At 56.5% G+C, this 16,288-nt stretch overlaps 1 protein-coding gene across 3 annotated transcripts in view; it reads right to left on the reverse strand.

Moving 5' to 3' along the window:
- The window catches only part of NOL4L (nucleolar protein 4 like), a 66,294-nt gene that overhangs the window by 10,303 nt on the left and 39,703 nt on the right, over window positions 1-16,288 (reverse strand). For all 3 annotated transcript variants that reach the window (XM_064465571.1, XM_064465573.1, XM_064465574.1), the window contains 2 exons: window positions 12,317-12,458; window positions 97-368 (listed from right to left, as the gene is read on the reverse strand). In XM_064465571.1, coding sequence (XP_064321641.1) covers window positions 97-368; window positions 12,317-12,458 — 414 coding nt within the window. The remainder of the gene's footprint in view (window positions 1-96; window positions 369-12,316; window positions 12,459-16,288) is intronic.

Raw genomic sequence — 16,288 nt, forward strand, 5'->3', positions numbered from 1 at the left:
CCAATGTGCCATGCCCTGCACCAGCTCCAGCCGGGGACACACAGCTGCCCCATCCCACCCAGCCCCGGTGGCAGTCACCTGCAGCCTGGGCCATACCTCTGCCGTTGTCTTCACCGCATACTTGACCCTGCTGCGCAGCCCATCAGCGCTGCAGCTGTCCGACTGGTAGGAAGGGGTGACATGGGCAGGCGTGAGCTTGTCGCAGAGGTTGATGGGCTGGTCATCGGCGGAGGTGGTGAAGTCCATGGGGGCCGCAGTGCCATTCCCATTCATTTCGGGGAAGGCGCTGTCGCCCTGCGTGCTGCTCGATGTGGAGGGGTTCAGGGTGGAGGAGCCATTCCCGCTGCAGCTCTCTGATGAGGAGTCATCTGCAAGGAAACGTGTGGTCACCCCCATGGTGCTCTGGGAGCATGTCCCTGAGGTAGGGAGTGCCCCCCACAGCGCCATTCTCCCCTGAGCCCACCTGCAGGACCACCAGCACATGCAGCGTGAATGAGCTGCTGCTTTGAAAGTCCCTGCGTGGCCAGGGCTGTTCTGGGCTCACTTGGTGGGTGAGTTGCTGTGGGCACTGCTGGGAGCTGTGCTTCAGGCCCTGGGATGCAGCAGCTGGAGGCATGGACACCAGTGCCCACAGCTGCAGGGCCATTGCACAGCTCTGCTCCCTTGTCCCTCAAAGCACGCCGGACGCTGCCCGTGCCCTGCACCTGGCCCACCCATCCCTCCGGCAGGTGACAGTCCCCACGCCTCCACCTGGGGCCACAGCGCCTGGGCTTGAATAAGAACTTTGGAATTTGGTCCTTTTCGGTTTCTGTTTGCATTGTAGGGAGGAGAAAGGGGCATTGCCTCTCCCCGCCAGGTCCCCCGCCTCCCGTTGTGGTCCTCCTGGCCCCATTTAGGGCTGGGTGCAGTGGGAGGCAACAAGCTCCAGCACTGGTGGCTCTGCAGAGCACTGGGGCATGGAAATGGCACATGAGGACAGGCTAGCTTGGGCGGGAAAACCCTGAGTTCGTGCTGCCTGGAAGCAGCATTAGGAGCTCTGTTCACACTGGGCACACTGCCTGGTAAGGCCCCTTGGCACACTGATGTGGGGAGGGGGCAGGGGCTGCACGGACATCCCTCCTGTCCCACTCAAAGCCCAAGTGACCTCCTACACCCTATGTGGACACTCCTGCCTCCCTGTTTCCACAAGTCCCGGAGCCATCCCCATGGAGGCTGCATGGCCACCCCTTTCCCCCACCACCTGAACTGGGCCAGGGGCCCAGCCACGGCGGTGCCGTGTACACCCAGCGCACAGCCCGCCTCCTGCTTGGTCTCGGTTCCATTCACACTCCCAGGTCCTGGCACCATCTCCCTGCCCGTGCATGGCTCCCACCATGCCGGCCACCCGCCTTGTGCTGCCCTGAAGAACAGCCTGGCCGTGGCAGAGAGCCCAGCCCTGCCAGTGCCCAGCACTGCCTGCACCCAGCCCTGCCTGCACCCAGCCAAAGAGCCCAGCCCTGGGGCCAGGCACGACATTTTCCAACTGCTCAGCCCATTTCCCCTTCCCTCCCCCTCACTGTAGTAAATCCTTTATTTCATTAGGTGCCTCCGTGAGAGGGAAAGGGTGAAGCACGTGGGGAGCTGCTTCCTGCGCGAGCGTGCGCTGGGCGGCGAACAAAGAAGCTGCCGGCAGCGACAAGCAGATGGCGGTCCCTGCACCCGGCCCGCGCTGCTGCAGGACAATGGGGTCGGGCTCCAGGGCGGCCCCAGCCTGTGCCAATAGCTCTCGGTGCATGGGTGTCAGGTCCAAAGGTGTGCGGGTGCGGGATGGCAGGACGGTGCCCAGCTGCTGCCACCCACCCTCCTCCTCCTCCCCCCACCAGCACCCATGGGAAACTTTAATGAGAGGCTCAGTGAGTGCTCCTGCAACCCTGCAGTGGCCCGGGACTTTGTATCCCTTAAAATAAACAGACTTGAGGACACCCGGGCATCCAAGCCGACCATCGGGGCCAGCCAGGGCTGCCGCTGCATGTCCCCAGCTGCCCAGCCACAGGCGCCAGCACTCACTGCCCAGCCTCACTCTTGTGCCAAGGCTGCTCCTGACCCCATGAGCCCCCAAATTAAAAGGTCCCCACTCGAGCTCCCCACTCAGCAGAGCTCCCTCCCCCTCCTTTCCCTTGCACTGATCCACTTAATCATCTAAGCAATGACCAGAGCTGACCTAATCCCCAGGGTGGTGTTTATGTGCTGGGTGCTCCAGGCCAGTGGCAGGCGTCACCCTCCCCGGCACAAGGCTGGCTCTAGGCAGAAGCCCTTGCTCCCAGCCAGGGCTGAGCACTGGCTCTGCGTGCCATGGAGTGCAGGGCTCCAGGGGAGCTCAGCAGCCAACACTACTCTGCAGCACCTTCTGAGCCACCCCTGGAGACTGGCTTTGGTCTCCTGCCCCCATGCTGCAGTGGTGGGGCTCCAGCAGGCAGCTGCAGCCTGGACCACAGCAGCAGGGCATTTCCTGCTGGCTCAGCCTAGCCCTGAAGGGCAGGATGCCAGGGGCACTGCCACCTCCTGCCCCTATATCCCTCCTGTCCCAGGACACCAGGAGCTCGGGCGCTCAGGCCCCCACATGTTTTGTTCTCCCCATCGTGGGAGAGGCAGCCCAGCCTGCCCGACTCAGCTCCCGCACCAGCCCATGCTCCTTGGGGCGCTCTGTCCCAGCCAGGTTGCTGCCTCTCTGCCTCATGCACGCCTTCCCAGGGCACGCAGCCAGACCCACCACTGGCACCCTGTGCACTCGGCATGGGGGCAGGAGTGACGCTGGTGCGGCCGTGGTCCTGTGCAGCAGCAGGCAGGTGGCTGGGGGCACGGAGGCCTCCCTGCCTGCAGGATGGTGGCTGTCCCTCCCCCTGCTCTGCTCTCCGCGCCAGGCGAGACGGGGCTCCCAGAGGGAGGCTCCAGCCTCATCCAGTGATGCCTCTCGGAAGGATTAAGGAGAATTATTCCTGTGTGCAGAGGCACAAGCGCACACCAGGCCTCTCCATCAGCCTGGGCACAGCCACAGCAACAGCGCTGCAGTGCCAATGAGTGCCCATCCCACAGACCACTGTGGCAGGGACCTCCTGCCAGCTCCTTGGGGCAGCCCCTGGCACAGCTGCCTGCACAGAGCAGGGGCCGGGGGCCCTCCATACCACAAAACCCCCACCAGACAAGGGGGACCAAGAGAGGCATCACCTGGGAGAAGACTGTGCATGCCCTGAGCATCCTCAATCTACCCTGGACATCCCCAACCTGCCCTGGGCATCCCTGAATTGCTCTGAGCATCCCCAGTCTGCCCTGAGCACCCCCAGTCCTCCCTGGGCATCCCACTCTGCTTTTGTCCATCCACTGCCAACCTCCCTGTGGCCACCAGCTCTGCCCCTGGTCCCTGCAGCTCCCATACCCATCGGCAGTGCCAGTCCTGCTAGGCAGGGTCCTTGGGGTGAGGTCTGGACCCCCCTGACTTCTCAACGTCTCGTGTTCTCTTTTGTATTGCATGAAACACACACAGAAGCTGCAAATCAGGTTTCTACCCAACTGTGCTGCATTTATGAACCTTGGGTTTGCTACAGCCAAAACCTATTGAAAACAAAGCGGAAAATGCCTAGGAACCTGTCCAGGTGGAATAAAAAAATGAAATGGGCATATAACATAAGGGACCAGCACCTACTACAAGAAAAATTTAGTTTAAACCAAGGATGAATGCAAGTAAATAATGAGGTCTGTAAACCCACTAGCTACAGACAATTTTCTTATTTCTACATTTTTACAGGTTATGCTCTCCCAGAAGTGCTGCATACCAAGCGGTGGATTAAATTCAGACTTGTGGGCAAAGAAACGGCCCAAATTCAGATTGCCAAGGCTCTTTGGTTCAAATGGGAATGGCTTTGGCCAGCTTAAAAATGCAGACGGGTTGGGGAGGGAGTGCTGCGCTCTCCTGGTTAGCTCGGATGGGACGGGATCATGCCATTGCCGGTGCCATTGCAGCTCCCCAGGTAGCTTTGCTAGGGCATCTCCAGCCCATGGCCAGCTTCAAGCAGTGGCCTGGTCACTCTGCAGCAATGCAGAACTTGGGGGAGAGGAAGCAGGAGTCCTCCTGCCTTGGGTGCTCGGACTGGGTTTAGGCTCCTGCTCTGCTGACAGCAGCTGCAACAGGACACTAAGGAGCAGTGGGGCTGTGTTGGCCGCGCTCCCAGAGAGTAACCATTTTGGTAAAACTCACCGAACTTCTGAGCTTGGAGAGGTTTTCTGTAGGCTTCCAGTGAGTGCCCAAAACACACATAACAAGTAGGGCTCCGGCAGCAGCAGGCGAGCAAGGCCAGGCTGTGCAGCCATGAATATATTCATTATCAACCAGCACGAGCCTGGTGAGCTCCCAGCTCACGGCTGGAGCTTGGCTGCACGAGGAGCCCCTCTAATGAGGATAATTGGGAGCCCCCCTGCTCCACCCCCCCGCCCTAATTGAAGCAGATGGAACTGTAAAAACAATGTCACTTCTAACTGGTTTGATCTTTTGGTCAGAGAATGGAATATTTCATTCTCCTGTTTAATCCCCTTGAGCCAGGGTTCCACAGGCTGGAGGTAGAGAACCTGGCACCGTGCTGGGGACGCTGGTGAGGCTGGAGAACCCAGCAGAGGCCACCCAGCCCCGAGGCCCGTGAAGCACTGCCCTCCTTGGCCCCATGGCAGAGGCCAGGCTGCGGCTGGGCGAGCAGCGAGGCCAGCAAGGAAGCCATGGGATGCTGCCTCGTGCCTCTGCTGTGGCCTCAGCCTCTCCCCGGCAGTGCCCAGCCCAGGAGAGTGAGAAGCAAAATGGCTTCTTGGGCTGCGGTGCTGGGGGAGGAGGGGATCAGTCACTTATTAAATGAATTAATCAGGGCTCAGCATTTTCATTTTGAAGAGGCTGCTGGATTATCCTTGATTTCTGTGGCGCTGGATTTGTGGAGATCAGGAGGGGAAGGGGCGATTTCCAACACCTGCTCCCCAGGAGATTTTATGGCGGGGAAGTGGTTGGGTTTAACGTCTCTGTCGGCGAAGGCCACCGTGCTGCTCTCCAAAGGCAGAGTTAAAGATGAATGGGGCAAATTGTTCCTCCTCCTGTCACATCTCCAGAGTGGAGACAAAACCTCTTTTGACTCAGAAAACAATGAGCTTATGTAAGAGCCAGCGGCCCACGGAAACCTCGCCGCAGCCCCGCACCGCACGGCAGGCCAGGGGCTGCCCGGCCCTGCCCGCGCCCCACCACAGCGGGAGCCTCCAGCCAGCATCAGGGCAGCTCTCCCTCAGCTGCTGCCTGTCTGCCTGTGCGGCCTCGGGTGCTGCGGCCACTGTCGGGTCCCACCAGTGGGCCCTTGGTCCCCCATGGACTGCCATCGAGCCGTCAGCCATGGCCCTGCCTGCTCTGCCTGCCCATGGCCAGCGGGGTGATGGCAGAGGTTGTTGCTCCCACCTTAGACTTCCCATCACTACCAGAAGGAGGATGCCCTGTTTCCACCCTGCCATGGCATCAGCACGGGCTGGAGCTGTGCACCCAGCCTGAAAGCGGCTGTCAGGAGGGCGCAGACCATCCCACCACCTCCTGCCTGGAACAACAGCCAGGAAGATGAAAAGTGCCATAAATTATTCACTCACAAAAGAGACGAGAAGGGGGAAGAAGGGGAGGAGAAAAGCCTTCGAGGAAGGGATACTTAATACAAATTAGAGAGACTGAGTGGGAACAGGGGCCCCACGGGGGGCCATGGCTGGGCGGCAGCGCTGCATTCATTAGGTGCAAGTAAGTGGTGCCCTGGGGCTCCCGCACCCACAACTGGGTGGTGAGCAGTGGGAGAGGCCCTGGCCGTGCCGGCTGCCGCAGCCACCCCAGCCGCACACTGCTTGCATGGCGGGAGCACGAAGCCCGTTTTCTCCAGGTCCCGCCCAGCTGATTGCCTCCAAGATGCATAAGAAAGAAAAAAGAAATGTCACTGGGGGCTGTGGAGTGGTGGGGATGGCCCGTGTCCAGTTAAGGCTCTCTATTTCCTGTCTTCCTTCATTAATGCAAACCTTGTTATGTCCCAGACGAAGTGTGCACCCTCTGTCCTCCCTGCCCGGGTCCCTGCCTTCGACCAGAGCCCTCGACAAGCCAGACATCTGGCACAGCTGGACACAATGCGCATCCGCATGCAAGCTCGGCTGGACAAGGCAGTGCTGTGCAGCTAGCTCCCCTTCCCTCAGCATGAAAGGTGCCCCCCGGTGCTGTCTCCCCCCGGCTCCACTGCCCAGCCTGATGGAGCAGCTCCCTCCGGCACTGGGACCTCACCATGCCAGCCCCATGACGGACATTTTCCCATGCACCAAAGCTCAGTAGTTCCCACTGCAGAAAGCAGCCTTGTCACAAACATGCTCTGTTGCTCAGTTTTCCCTTCTCCTCCCAACCCGTCACACTGCTGCTCCTCCAGCCACCTTGCTGCTCAAGGGGTGCTTGAGCCAGGAGCCAGCCCTTGACCATAGCAGGGAAGGAGGTGGTGCAGACCAAGCCTCTCCCTGTGCCACCATCACTGACAGCCACCCGGATCCCGCCGCAGGGAGGGGACACACCATGGCCCCACGCTGCCCAGGCACTTCCTCTCCCAGCACCAAACAAACAGGTTTGGTGGCTTTGGGCAGGGTTGACACCAAGCTGGTACCTCCAGCACAGGCCTAGAGAGACCCTGCTGCTCACCCGCAGATCTTTGGGCAGGACAGAATGGGGACCATCCCCAAGCCGCTGGGCTCTGCAACCCTCCCAGGCAAGGGACACACTGCAGGACTCATGCTGCTGTCCCCATTCACCCCCTTGGCTGGGAGTGCTCGATATGGGGAGGAAGGTGGGGGCACAGGCAGCACTGGCTGCCTAGTAGTCTTGTGATCCTCTGCTCTAGACAAAGGAAGAGGCCCCAGAACTCTGCTCCGTCCACCAGCAGTATGAACCGACTGACTCGGCAGAGCCCACACCAGCCAGGAGGGAGCTCCGAGCCGAGTTCAGTGCGACAGGCTGGTGAAGCCACCACAGCCCTGCAGCATCTGTGCTGCACTTAGTCTAGCAGCAGGAAAGGACAGCTCTTCAAAAGACGCCGAAAGGAGAGTGTTTATTGCTGGCAAAGGCCTTTGCTCAGGAGAAGCAGACGTGCCAGTGGAAGAGGTGACAGGGAGCAGAGCCATCAGCCCAGACTGCTCAGGCAGGGCAGGGACATACTTACTGAATTATGGTGTGGGGACATTCCGGGGAGAGAGGAAATATATGCCTAAGAAAAATAAGGTAAGGTCATGTCTAGCTGTTGTAAGGCCTGGATGCTGCTCCTAGTCTTGTTTAGGATCTGAGCTAGGGCTTCTGAGAGGGTAAAATTCAATACTGGTACAGGAAGCCCTGAAAACAGTGAAGATTTTGCAGCCTGGGAAAAGCAAGGGTCTCGGGGCTTGCAGAACACCTCTTAGAGTGGCCAGCCGTTAGATGGCTGTCCATGCATCTGCTGGGCCTTCCCCATGGCTGGCAAAGGTGCATTTGTGCTCACCTGGAGCAGGGACAGGGCTGGCTGAGGAAAGCCCTGGTCAGGGAATCTGATTCCACCCATCGTAAGTGACCCAGTTATGGCGAAGTGAGGAAGGTGCCATCACCCTGTGGTCAGGTACCAGCTGTCAGGGAGGTGCAGGTGTGGAGCAGGGCATCACGGCTGCCCTGGGGATGGAGCCTAGTGTGAGACTGGTGTGTGGGGTCCTACAGGCAGGAGCTGAGCTCGCTGTGCAGGCACAGGCCTGGTTTCTGGTCTGTGCTGGCAAGAGGGCTGCTCTCCTCCCCAGAAAGTATGGTCGGTGGTTTGGGGAACCTGGTGATGTGCAGCACATTGTGGTCATCTCACCAAATAACAGCAGTGTGACCCAGAGCTGTGGGACATGTGCCACACCAGAAGAGAGACTGCTGTGCTGGGGACAGCTCAGTGCTTTACCTGCTGGTCTCAGGGCAGGGTGTCCAGGAGTGACGTGCCGTACCTGCTCCCAGGACGGTGCCCTGAAATAATGCCTGCCTGAATGTCCTTGAGGTCCCCTCCTTGGAGCACTCCTGAGGGATGTCCACACACCCGGGAGCCTTCCCAGCCGGCCACATTGAGGGATGCCCCAAGGAGTACATGCCTTCACAGTTAAGTAGGTTAAGAAAGTCCTTTCTGCAAGGTCTGGATTAACCACTGCTGCTCCAGGCAGAGTGAGCTCAGCGGGGACGCTGCCAGTCAAGTGAGGACTGCATGCAAGGACCTCAGCTGGAAGGGGATCTGTCCCACCATGGTGCCATGAAGCAACCCCATGCCCCCCATGCAGAAAAAGCAGCTCTTACACCCTTCCCTGCTCTTCAGAAGGATCAGGCAAGATGCACTAAGGAGCAGCAACCCCTGCCTGTGGGCTGAATACTGTTCCTGGGTGAGGAAGCAGGATGTATGGCCACAGACGAGGTAAGACATATCCTATTAGCAGGCAAGACAGAGGCACCTTCTACATCAGTTCAAGTGCTTTGCCATGTCACATACACCGGTAGTTTGGGAGTCTGCCTCCTGCTTTCTTTTTAAGGGCACTGCACTCACCAGCAGGTCACAGCATCCCCATGGTGGGATACCCCACTCAGCGTCATCTACCAGACCAAACCAGGAGGTTTATGTAATGCTGCGCTCGCCTGTGGATGCAGACAGGCTCTGAAGATTGACAGACTCCAGCTGAAACTGCTGTAGCAAGTCAGGGCCAGGTGCTGGGACCTGCACTCAGTTGGGAGCCGGCACAGGACACCTTCAGGGACGGTGACTGTCACAGCAGACAGTGAGACAGCACAGCATTCAGGGTCACTTTGCTCCGAATGCATGCTGGCTCCCACAGACATGTCCCTCCAGGATGTCCTGCACAATAGCTCCGCTTCAGCAGCAAAGAATTCATGTTGATCTTGCTGTCGCTTTGGGTAGCCGCTGGCTTCCTGTGGGCATGTATGCTGTGAGCAACATCCGACGGGGATGGGATGTTGCAGGGAGCTTCATGTTTTCCGTACGGGGGCCCGCAGGATGAGTAACAAAGGAAAATGGAAGGAGCGAGTGTATGTGTGTCGCGTCGCTGCTCAGAGCTGGCTGGTGTGTCCTGCATCCTGCCTTGTGCCCACCAACCCAGCAGGAACCCTAGCTCTGCTGCCGATGCTCTCCCAACAGTGCCTTCTCTGTCCCTTACCCACCAAAGTCATTAGGTCTAATTTGTTATCCCTGCTGTTCCAAGGGCTGATGCTGGTTGCAGCATGGCTATACTGGGCCAAGGTTTCTGGGCACAGAGACAAAAGAAGGTGTTGGCTTTCATCCTAGCTGCTTTTTAGCTCTCTGAAGATTTAGAAGATACCTGCATATCAAAGCATGGGATGGCAGTTCCCTGCTTTCCTGCCTCTCTGGATTTCACACTGCTCTGCTCGTATGCCATAGGAGAGTCCTTGCTCTTCCCAGGCCTCAGAAAGACCTGGAGTTGATGCTTCGGTACTTTAAACAAGATTTTTTTAAACAAGCATGTCAGATGATACTGCTCTCCTACTAGACAACTCTTCATTAAAACTTTATACTTTAGGAAGCCTTTCACAGAATACACACTCCAAGCATCCCGCCTGTTGGACAGCAGCAGGCTGGAGCACTTTAGTAACTCAGAAGGATTTCCAGAGGGAGGAGAGTATTGAGTCCCGAACAAGTTCCTGACCAAAGGAGGCAGCATGCGACCAGACCCTGCTGCAGTGTCGGGATGCTCGGAGCTGAGCCCAACCTGGCTGCAGGGGAGGTGCGGGGCTCACTGCAGCACTGGCCATATCTCCTACAGCTGGTGGAAGAAGACTGGGGCTCTGTTGGGCTGCTGCAGGGTACGGTGGACAGCTGAGCAGGAAACATGGATAAACATCCAGTCTTGGCACTGAGTACTTTGACAAGAGCCCTTGGGCTGCCCTGGCACAGGCACTCTGTGAGGGGTACCTTGGCCAGCTGGGCTCCAAGGACTGTGCAGTTTACATGGGCTGGTTACTCACATTGAGTTGGTTTCCTTAGGATAGTCTTGCATGTACACAGCCTTAGCAAGCCAGTGTGAACCCGGTAAAATACATTTGCTTCCAAAAAAAGATCTTTCATGGGTTGAGAGAAAACTAAAGAGTGCTTGACACTTTGATTCATGCACATTCCCTTCCCCACACCAGTAATTTGCCTTTCCTCTCACAACGTGCTCCTTCTCTGCTCCAACCTCCTCTAGTGACTTGCTGCCCTCCTGGCTCACCTGGGCTGCTTCATCATCCTTATTCCCTTCTCATCCTCGCACGTGTTTCAGTGCTGGATGGGAGCATTGGTTTGGCAGAGGGACTGACAGGAGGCCTTTCACCCCTGTGATATTTTAGAGCTCCGATACAGGACACAGACATTCACCACAGTGACAAAACCTCTTTTCAGTCCCATAAAATGCCCCCTGAAGTATGACGGCCTGATGGAAATCCCAGTCCCTGGCTTCTTGATGGGCCTCGTTAGTAACCCTGGGCTTGCCTTGCTTACTCTTCAACTCCATCACTTCTGATATGCCAAAGTCTACCCGGTTTAGCCTTCTGCTGACCCCAGGGACAGCCTGGGCATACTTGCATTCCAGGCAAAAAGGAAAGCACTATTTGTGCTTTATTGCTCACCACTGAAACTTACAAAAGAAATTAAAGGAGCCAAGAGGGCCCCAAAGAGGACACCTGCTTCTGAAGAAAAACCACAGGGCATGAAAAATTAGAAGCATTTCCTAAGAGGGCAGAGAGAGACAGAGAAAGGATTTAGCTTTAGTGAGAACATCTTGATTTGCCTAAATACACAAGTCCCTTATTAAATTACTGTCTTGTTGAATAATACTGTTCAGCAAAGGGATCAAAACCGTGTCAATCTAGATTGTAAATGAGACTTGGGTGGGGTGGGATAAGTGGTGAGGGATAAGCCACATGCCCAAGATGTCCCAACGGGAGAATGGCAAAGTTCAGGGGGTACAGAAAGACCTGACCAGGCCATAGGTACAAGAGGCAGCGCTTGCTCGGGGCAGAGGTTGCAGCCTGGTCCCGAAGAGCTGAACAGTTCTAATGTGAGCAGCTGTGTTACCATCAAAACACCCTTCCTCCTGCCACAGGCACAGCCCCTCTGCCAGGCCCTGTACAAGCAGAAGTGCCACTGCCCGTCCTGCTGGACAGGGATGTAGTGCAGTGCAGGCAGGTTTCACATCCTCACCAAGGCTGCCTGACTCCAGGGCTGGTGCTCATTAGTTAAAAACAGCAGTTTCTCAAAAATGCAGATTTGTAATAGAAACTCAAGTGCCACAACATACTGTACTGAAGAGAGCAGTGTCCCCGCTGTCCCTGCTGCTGGCCACACAAGCAGCTAAAAGCCACCCTAAGGAGACCTGCCAGCACAAAAGCCCTTTCTTTCCTCCAGGGTGGGTTTTCAGTCCCCTTTCTTAAAGCACCACCAACCCAGCCTGGGTTGTCCCTTGACTCCTCCGCTCCTTTCTCGCTCTCCCAGCAGCAGCCGGGCTGGTGACAATGAGGGATTCAACTTCTTGAGCAGAAGCCGGTAACAGTCCAACCACCAAATCCTTCCAAGTGTCAGAGATGAACTCTGCCCTGAACTTGTACTTCTACCATTTATTTACTTGCTCTTTTATTTTAAACTAGCATGTTTCACAGAAGTAACACATCACCTCTCTTCACCAAACACTTCCTCCCACGCATCCCATGTGTGCCACCTTCAGCCCCTTCCAACCGCCTGCCCTGAGTGAGGAGACACCCACATCCACCCCACGCCCTCATCACTGTTGGCTATTGCAGATTACACATTTCTTGCCTGAGGGATCCAAGATGCTGTCTAAGATGCAGTTTTCCAAGCATGGAAATCTGCGACCTGTGTTGTGAAGCCTTGGCACCCTTCTTGCGGCAGGGCAGCACACAGCCCGCAGTTCAGCACTAATGGGGGTCTCCTCCTCACACTCGGGGAACTACAACCTGATGCCTTAGGAGAGAATTTGGTGACCTCTTTCTGGAGGAGCTGGGAGCCCGGTCCTTGCACAAGGACCATCAGCTCCGAGCTGAGAAGGGCCCTGGCTGAGCAGGAACCCAGAGGCTAAATTGGAAGGACTGGGAGTCAGTGCTGCTTCGAAGCCTGTCCTGATATGAAATCCATCCTACAGGTGGGACACCTGATCAGAAAGGACTGGTTAATGTTTAATAAGTCACAAAAACATCCTGTGGCAGAGGCGCAGAGCTCTTCCCTCCCGCTGGGGCACTCACCATCCTCCTGGCCGTGCAGGTTCTGCGGGCTGCGCATGCTCTCGTCCTGGCTGGGGCTCAGGCTGGAGTTCAGGTGCTGGTCAGCTGAGATCCATGTGGAGTCATTCATATCAAAGTCCTCACTGCTTACCGATGTCTCATCCTGGAGGCAAGCAGGAAAGGGTTAACTCGCTGAGCTATTTTCATTCCTTCTTTCTCTGGCTTTAACATCTCCTCACCACACTCCTTCCTAAAAACAATTTGGTCTGCAGGTCCTGCCCCCCAAGAACACTTGCTGGCCTCTCAGTGGTCCCCAAGGCCACAGCGAGCAGCCCTTCCCTGTCCAGCCCTTCCCTCCGTCCTCCAGGCTAGGTGGCTTGCCCCAGCAGGGACGGCCAGGCTCTGCTTCCTGCCTGAAGACGTGCCTGAGCAATGGCACTGTCTCTAATTGCGGACAATTAGAAAGAGCTCGCATCCTGTAGGAGCGGATGGCTGAGTCCTGGAGTTTACCCTTTAATCTCCATCCACCCCAGCATGTTTCTGGCAAGGCAGTGGTGTGTGGGAGCTGAGGATGGGGTGCAACTCCATTGAAACGGCTCTGTAAAACATCTTGGACTTTTCTGAAATCAAATCATCGGCTGCAACGGGAACCACCAGAGGACTGGCACCAGCAGGGAATGGCCAGTGGGGCAGATCTGGATAGCTGTGCCAGTCCCCAAAGACCTGCACTGCCTGATGCTGCAGAGGAGGCTCCTAGAGCACAACCCTGAGGGACTGCTCCTCCAGCCCTCTCCAAAGGGATACTGCCTCTCTACCCTGATCAAATATGAGGATGTGCACCTTGGGAAGGGGCTGTGGAAGCGAGGTCCCCAGCGAAGCAGGGATGCTCCAGCTCAGGCTGTGAAGCCCAGCCAGCCACCCGCTCCCCAACAGCATAGATGACATTCCTCTCTCCCACTCCTGCAGCTGAAAGGACATTTTCTCTCTCCCTCTCTCTCCCTTCTCACTAACCTTTACAGTACTTCAAGACACAGCCCTTGGATCGCTTCCAGCACCGGAAAGGTCAGCCACAGGATTTCAAAACCATCATCATAAAGGCAGCACTGAGATCCTGAATGAGAGGAGGGGCTGTGGGACCTCCCCGGGCTGAACTCTCCCAACACGCAGCTCGGGAGGAAGCAGATACGTGTCCCCATATGAACACGGTCCCACTGGTGATCCCTTTATCTGCCTTCCTCTCCCTGCTCCCCTCCCAAAGCAACAGGCGGAGACCACATCCAGAGCCCTGGGGTGCAGGGGAACACCAAAAATGTTTCTAGAACCACTTTCAACTGTGCTTTCCTTTGATTGAAACATTTCAAAGGCTTGTAAACTCTCTGCTCTTTTTTTTTCTCCCCCTGGTCCTGAGATAAAATACAATCCCTGCTCCCTTCCCTTGTAAGAAGCAATTGGCAAGCACCCCTCCAACCTACGCCTGCACCTCATAAAAACTGCCCTGTCTGGCCACCGCTGGCTGACAGTTTTTATTGTGAACAAACAAATGTCTTTAAAGACAGTTTTGTGCTTTTCCTCCCCGCTCCTCATCCCTGCAGACACATCTGCTGGCTCAGGGCTCGCACCCGCCCCCAGCCCACTCCCTTGATATGCCTCCCAGGGAGTTTCCTGGAATTTACAGCTTGTGAAACCCCATATGCATGGATGGACAGACAGACAGGGCTGAGCAGCCCCACGCCCACCCACCACCAGGACAGGACAGGGACACTCCGACCCCCAGACCCGCCTGCGCTGCCAGCCAGGTGACCCCTGCAGCCCCCCATACCCAGGTCAGGCAGAGCAGGAGAGGTGGGAGGCAGGGGGGAGGCACGGCATCCCCACTGCCATCCCTCAGCACAGCACCGCTGCTACGCCAGCCACGAAGCAATCCTGCCTCTCCAGAAACTCCATCTTGTATGTACAGGAACAGAACTGCAAAGGTCTCCCTGTTGCAAACTATAAATAGTCTCTTTATTGTAAGCATTTGCAGGGAGGCAGCCACCCTAATATCTGGCCTCCTTCACAAGGCTTACTCAAGATTACTGTCAGAGCTTAAGAGACAAATGCAAATTCTCAGAGTCTCTCACCTGTCTGGTGAGAAGGAGGAGCCCTGGGAGTGACCCACAATGTTTTTGGAACGCTCAGGTGTAGTGTCTGAGGGGCTCAGCTGTGGAAAAGGCCCAGCCTTGACACCCAAACCGCAACCCAGAAGGCATCACACTCTCCATGCACTCACATGGTGGAAAAGCGGTGACGTGAAGGATGCCTCGCATGCACATGCTATGTAAAGTGCTTTATAAATGTGTACAATTCTCTCGAGGTGCAACAACATTCGCCTATTATTAGAAATACTCTGTGTATCAAACCAGATACTGATAAGCTATAAATGTCTCAAGTCAGACAAGGCCATTGCAAGTTCATGAGTCCAGAATCCAGCCACCAGCAGAAAGTGCAGGCTGCTGTGGGACCCTGCCAGGCGACCCTGTCACCCCTTGCTTTCCAACCAGGGCCTGCTGCCTTCCAGCACTAATACCCTTGGCCAAAACACCAACAGGACAAACTTCCTGACAGCACACAGCCCCCACAGCACAGCCCACCTCGAGGGAGTGCAAAGCTGACTGTGCAGGCGGCATTGGGGTGAACATGGCAACAGGGATCAGCTGAAGCCAGTGGTGAAAACTGCCGAGAGAGCATCTCCGCTGCCTGCTGGCTTGGGGCAGCTCCCACAGCTCTGCCCACACTGTGGTGCCCTGGGAGCTCCTCGCTCCTTTGCACCTCCTCCCTAAAGCAAGAGAAAGGCCCCGACCTTGAGTGCGGCTCCGGCCACCCCGGTCACCGTGGTTCTGGCAGCCTCCACTGACCCTCGGCTGCCTCCCTCACTGCTCGCTGGGACACCAGAGGCCACCAGCAAGCTCTCTCCTCAGGGGACCCCTCAGAGACCAAAGGCTGAGCACTGTGACCTCCTCCTGCTGCCCATCAAGTGCCAGCAGCAACTGCTGGCACTGCTGTCCTCATGCCAGGGACAATCCCAGGGACAGGAGACCCTGGCAACAAGGCCCAGAGCACCATCTGCCCAACCCTGGCCCAGGAGCAGCCCCATTTCAGTCTGTTTGAGCAGTGGGATGGCAGCACAGCACACATCCCACATTGAAACACAGGACACCAGAGCGGGATCACAATTTCTAGCTGAGTGCACAGCTCTGATTTTCCCCTGGATGCCAATAACCCGGCTGAAGGCTCAGCCTCGAAGTGGGCTCCACTGTCCAGCCAAACATGGAAGTGTTTCTCAACAGCAGCAACAGCTACAACTCGGAGCAATACGGTAAATCTAATCTACCCTTCCACCCTCTTTTGGCTTGCAAGTCAGGCAGCTCATTCTTTTTCCTCTCTGTGTTCTCAGGAGAATTCTCTCTGCTAATTTCTTCTTTCCTGTAAACAAACTTCAAATGAAACTTTCATTAGAAAACAGAACACAATCCATTACTAGTGCCTGTCTCAGGACTGGCCGCCTTTTCCCCAGTTCCACGCCACTCGTGGCACAGATGGAAGTGACAGCCCAACCAGCCAGCCCAGAGATGAACCTCGGCACCACTGCTTCCGCCCTCCTCCTTCCTGCCTTTCCCAGATCTCCAGAGATCTCCTCACCCCACAGTAAAGTCCCATCGCTTTGTTTCCAACGTTCAAGGGATTGAGCGATCAAGGGTCAGGCAACGTGCGCACAGCTCCTCTTCTGCAAGGGGAAGTCGGATCCTGCTGGTGCATTCACAGGCCACACCCAAACGTTGGAGCAGGGCTCCCAGCACTGCGCAGGGTTTGGAAAACAACATCCTTGCTCCTCTCCTTATCTACAGTCCGACATTCACAGCTGCTCTGCAGACACTTGCAGCCAGCATTTGCTAACTGGCAATGGCAGACACTCACATGTGCAGGACTCACACTCTGCATTTCTGTCCCACTTTC

The sequence above is a fragment of the Phalacrocorax carbo genome, chromosome 14, assembly GCF_963921805.1.
Source record: "Phalacrocorax carbo chromosome 14, bPhaCar2.1, whole genome shotgun sequence".
Lineage (NCBI taxonomy): Eukaryota > Metazoa > Chordata > Aves > Suliformes > Phalacrocoracidae > Phalacrocorax > Phalacrocorax carbo.